The sequence below is a fragment of the Monopterus albus genome, unplaced genomic scaffold, assembly GCF_001952655.1.
Source record: "Monopterus albus unplaced genomic scaffold, M_albus_1.0 scaffold59.1, whole genome shotgun sequence".
Taxonomy (NCBI): domain Eukaryota; kingdom Metazoa; phylum Chordata; class Actinopteri; order Synbranchiformes; family Synbranchidae; genus Monopterus; species Monopterus albus.
Window position 1 is genome coordinate 1,193,269 of NW_018127939.1, and position 4,464 is coordinate 1,197,732.

A 4,464-nucleotide genomic window follows, 5' to 3' on the forward strand; every position below is an offset into this window, starting at 1 on the left:
TGCTGAACCAGCACCTACAGCTCCTTTATCTGTTCCTGCAGTAGAACCACAGCCTGAGCCAGAACCAGCTGTCACTGCCACAGTGCCTGCTGAGGCGGCACCCTCATCTCAAGCCAAGGAAACCCTGAGAGCACCAGCAGAGTCTGAAGCCACCTTAGAACCAGCTCTTGTACCTGAACAGGAGCCGGAGCCTATCAGTGTGCCTCCCCAGCCAAAACTAGAGAATGTCTCGCTGGCTGCACCCCTGCTCTCAAAGGCTGCACAGGCTCCTGCAGAGGTCCCAGTTGAGAAGCCTGCAGCGTATCCCCATCAGGCATCAGTGCTGTCAGGGGTGGTTTATGGAGGGGTTTTGCTGTTGACCGCAGTCACTGTAATTGCATACATTACCTTAAGGTACAGGAGGAGATAGAGAAGTATCTGTCTCAGGGGAGGAGAATGCAAATTACAAAAGGTTAGAAATACATGTATAAGTATATACAAGTTGGGACTCTCCTTACAAAATGTAATGGATTTATCTAATGAGGCTGAATAAAATATTTTTAAAAATCTGAACATTTAAAACCTGTGAAAATGCCCCCATCGAACCAGAATCCCACATCGTCCACAACCTTACTGCAGTGAGTCCTGACTGCTTCACTGTGGCTGGAGAGAGAGAGAGGAAGACGCTGCACTCCACTGTACTCCTCATTTTCTGTTTTTCTTCTTTTCTGTCTTTTGGGGTTCATCTGCAACTTTTTGTTGAAATTCTTAAGACTCAGCCATCATCTGTTAGACTGGAAACTGTGTGGACTTTGATCCGTGTCCTGGTGTGTCTGTGGTTTTACTGTTTGGATTGCTCTGTGCCATTCGAGTCAGTGCCACCAATGGGGGGGAATTCACCAACAACACTCCCTTAGTTAAAGTACCTCAAAGTTCAGTTAATGTTGCTGCATCACTTAAGGTTTTTAGCCCTCTCTTGCTTTGTCTAGGCGGAGAAGTGGCATTTATTTGTTTTACCCTCTAAATGTTATGGGTTATTCTGATACTTCCTCTGATAAATGAACCAAATGATTTTTATGGAAAATTAAAGCAGTTTAGTTTTATTTCATCCTGAAATCACATCTGTCACAAAACAGGCATTTTAAAGTTGTGTTCCATATTTGTATCATTTTACATGCAGAATGTTTTTGTGTGAATTGAAACATTAAAGAGTTTGCCCAAGAATGGATTATTTGAATATTTCCTAAGCTGCAGTTGGTGAGTTGTATACTTGGTCCTGATTTATTATTTTGTCACTGTCGGTATGTAAATCCAAGTATACAACATAATTTTAAGTGTCTTATCTATTCGAAGATACCTTGAAAGTCCTTATGGAAACTACATTTTGTTTTAGTTGCATTAGTTCAACAGGACAATGCCAGCCACTGCTAATGCCTACCATGCAAATGTGTGCAGTATTACTCCAGATAAGGAGAGAGACAGGAACATGACTACAGCCCATAAACTCAGTCTTCCTTATAATGAAAATGTATTTTTGGATGACTTTACTGGATGTGCACCTGCATGTGTCCAGTCAAAAACCACCTTTCTTTCTGAGGTGAATTTCCTGACTTCACAGTTTCTTCCTGGTGTCTTCAGTCCTCAGTTCTATTGCTGCTCCTCTACAACCCCAAATCAGAAAATGTTGGGACAGTATGTAAAATTAAAACTAAAAAGTGATGTATAAATCATCTGTGTCCACTTTTACATTGAAAACAATACAGCAGCACGTTATTTGATGTGATACCTCATCAGCCCATCTTTGTCCCAACTTTTTCTGATTTGGGGTTGTATTACTGCCCCGCTGCTTATAATATACCAGATTCATACAACCTTCCAGTGACAAATGAACATGTCCCAGTGACCATTTTTCAAAATGGTCAATAGGTCACTAGAACAGTGGGTTCTCCAGTCAGAGCCACACCAACCTGTTTGTCCAGTTTCACGTGTACAGAGGATGCCATTGTAAAGATTTGGCTGCAGACTAACAAATGTTTATACAGACACACGCAACCTTGTATTGCTACAACATGACATCTTTGGACGAGTGTATCACCAAGCTAGCTACATCTCGGCAGTTACTAGTGAGCCAATAAACATAACAGGAACTGTGGAATGCCCTTTGGGCCCTTCACACAATCAACAGAACATGGAAAATTTGTTCTCCTACCTATAGACAACTCATGTTGAGTTGTTAGATGTGTCAGGCACCATGTTCTGTCCTCACCACAAAAACCACCACACAAATGTAGGAACAGCTGTTATAATATGGCACTGGACAAAGACCACTGTCTTTGAGAGAGTCAGGATGTTTCCATGTGTGCCTCAGTACTACAATACTCAACTCAAATTATGCCTGCTTTGAAAGGGAAACTGTTTATACATTTTATACCTTGGTTCCTAAAACATAATATTTAAAATGAGAATAAAATGATTAAGCTAGAATAAACTAATAAAAATAGAGTATTTCAAGACAACTTCAATCAACTTAAATCCTGTGAAAACACTTTATTTAACACAATGCCTGTACACGTACTATATAAGCCAAATGCAAAATAACTGTATACAACAACAAAATTAAGGTATTTCAAGTATAAAATAAGGAGGAGATACACTTTGAAGCAAGAGTAAATAGAAGCAGTACAATTCAGAACATAAATGAAAAATTTCAAGTGTCAGGAACTCAACCTTAAATTTCCCAATTTCAAAATGTGACTGTAAACTTATAACTTTAATTTAGTTTGACTTATTATTAAGTCAACACCGCTCCTGTCACAGTCGAGTGGTCACGAGGAACAGATGCCTGTTTCAGATTCAGCTGTCTTCCAGCACACCCTTCTCTTATTTCCCCTCAACCTGCAGCAAACAAGTCACCCAAGTGTTAAAGAGCAAATGTAATGCAATGCTACGCAGAAGAGGTTTCTGAGCAGTCGTGGTGCGTGTTCGCACACTCCCTTCACCAGAGTGAGAGTAAGGGCCACCATGACTCGCTCCTGGGGTAAATGGGCCAGACCCACACCCTGCCTCATCACCCTCTGCACCTCCCAGGTGAGGTGGTTTTTCCATTGCTGGAAGAGAAAAGAACAAAAGGATGCATCAGTCCATTAATACAACAGTCTGAGCAATGAAACTGTGAGGTCCTCTAAGACAGGGGTCCCCAACCCCCGGTCCGTGGATCATTTGGTACTGGGCTGCAAAGAAAAAAATTTAGTGGTTAAATTTATAGTTATTTTTTCTTTCATTGGTCTTCCGGATCTTATTTTGAAAAACGACATGCCATTTCACACATCAGCGACACAAGCTAACCCTTAAAAAAAAAAAAAGAGAGCCAAAAACAAAATTCACTGGTGAGTTTTTTGGGAAGGAACGAGCAAACGATGGGACAGCAGAAGGGTCACAGACTGCCAGCAAAAAGAAAGCTGCATTTAAAAGAAAATACCACGATTCGTACTTAATTTGCGGGTTCATTGCAACAGGTGATACACCAGCTCCACACCCGCTATGCATAATTTGCAGTGACCGACAAGCTAATGAAGCCATGAAACCGTCAAAAATGCTTTGCCCCATTGAAACAAAACACCCTGCGTTAACAGATAAGCCCTTGGAATTTTTTTCTAGTTGCAGGGTAACAAGAACCAGGGCTCCCACTGAAATTATGGTGAGTTGATATAATAGTGTAGAATTATTGTAATTGCCTAATATAAAGTGTAATTGTTGCATTCAGATGACATACTATGAACTGACAGAGGTTTTTGTTATTGGAACCCCCGCGCCTCTACCCGGTCTGCAGAAAGATTTTCATGCATGAAACCGGTCCCTGGTACAAAAAAGGTTGGGGACCACTGATGTAGTATGGTCATCCACAAATATATTTTGCTTATTTAAAATCCAACAGTCATCGCCTTGGTTGAAAAACTGGTCAGAAGCACAGCGGACTGAATTATGTTGAGCTAACAGTTTCCTGGGAAGACAGTGTGGATACAGCTTATGAGAAAGAGAAACTGAAATACACAGAATTAGCTATGAAGGCAGAGGAGCCTGGCTGGAGAGTTAAAGTCCACCTCATGGAGGTTGGTTATAGGGGATTTGTAGCCAGCTGTCTCTCTGCCAGGTGAGTTGGGTATAAAAGGGTGGAGCCTAAGACAGGTAATTAGAAATCCATCTGATCCTGAAGACGAGTTGAATGGTTTCGCTGTTGAGGTCAGGGCTTCAGATAGAGATGGAACCCAGAGCTCTGTAAATTGCTTTATTCGATGGTCTGTTTAGTTATGATAATAAATGTTTGAAAATTGATATTCGATTCCGATTATTCTTCATAAAAGAACACACTGCAGTATACAGAACACAATTCAAGTATCACCGCTGGGGGGGTGGCTGTGGCTTACGAGGTAGGGCAAGTTGGTGGTTCGACTCCCGGTCTCCCCCCCCCCCCAGGCCTAAATGTCC

General features: G+C 41.6%; 2 protein-coding genes across 4 annotated transcripts in view; one reads left to right on the forward strand and one right to left on the reverse strand.

Moving 5' to 3' along the window:
* bcl2l13 (BCL2 like 13) overlaps positions 1-409 on the forward strand; it is a 15,626-nt gene extending 15,217 nt beyond the window's left edge. The window contains exon 8 of the mRNA XM_020602966.1: positions 42-409. Coding sequence (XP_020458622.1) covers positions 42-409 — 368 coding nt within the window. The remainder of the gene's footprint in view (positions 1-41) is intronic.
* Positions 410-2,511: 2,102 nt separating this feature from the next.
* bida (BH3 interacting domain death agonist) overlaps positions 2,512-4,464 on the reverse strand; it is a 4,684-nt gene continuing 2,731 nt past the window's right edge. For all 3 annotated transcript variants that reach the window (XM_020602940.1, XM_020602942.1, XM_020602941.1), the window contains exon 4: positions 2,512-3,086. In XM_020602940.1, the coding sequence (XP_020458596.1) occupies positions 2,889-3,086 (198 nt within the window). In that variant the 3' untranslated portion in view covers positions 2,512-2,888. The remainder of the gene's footprint in view (positions 3,087-4,464) is intronic.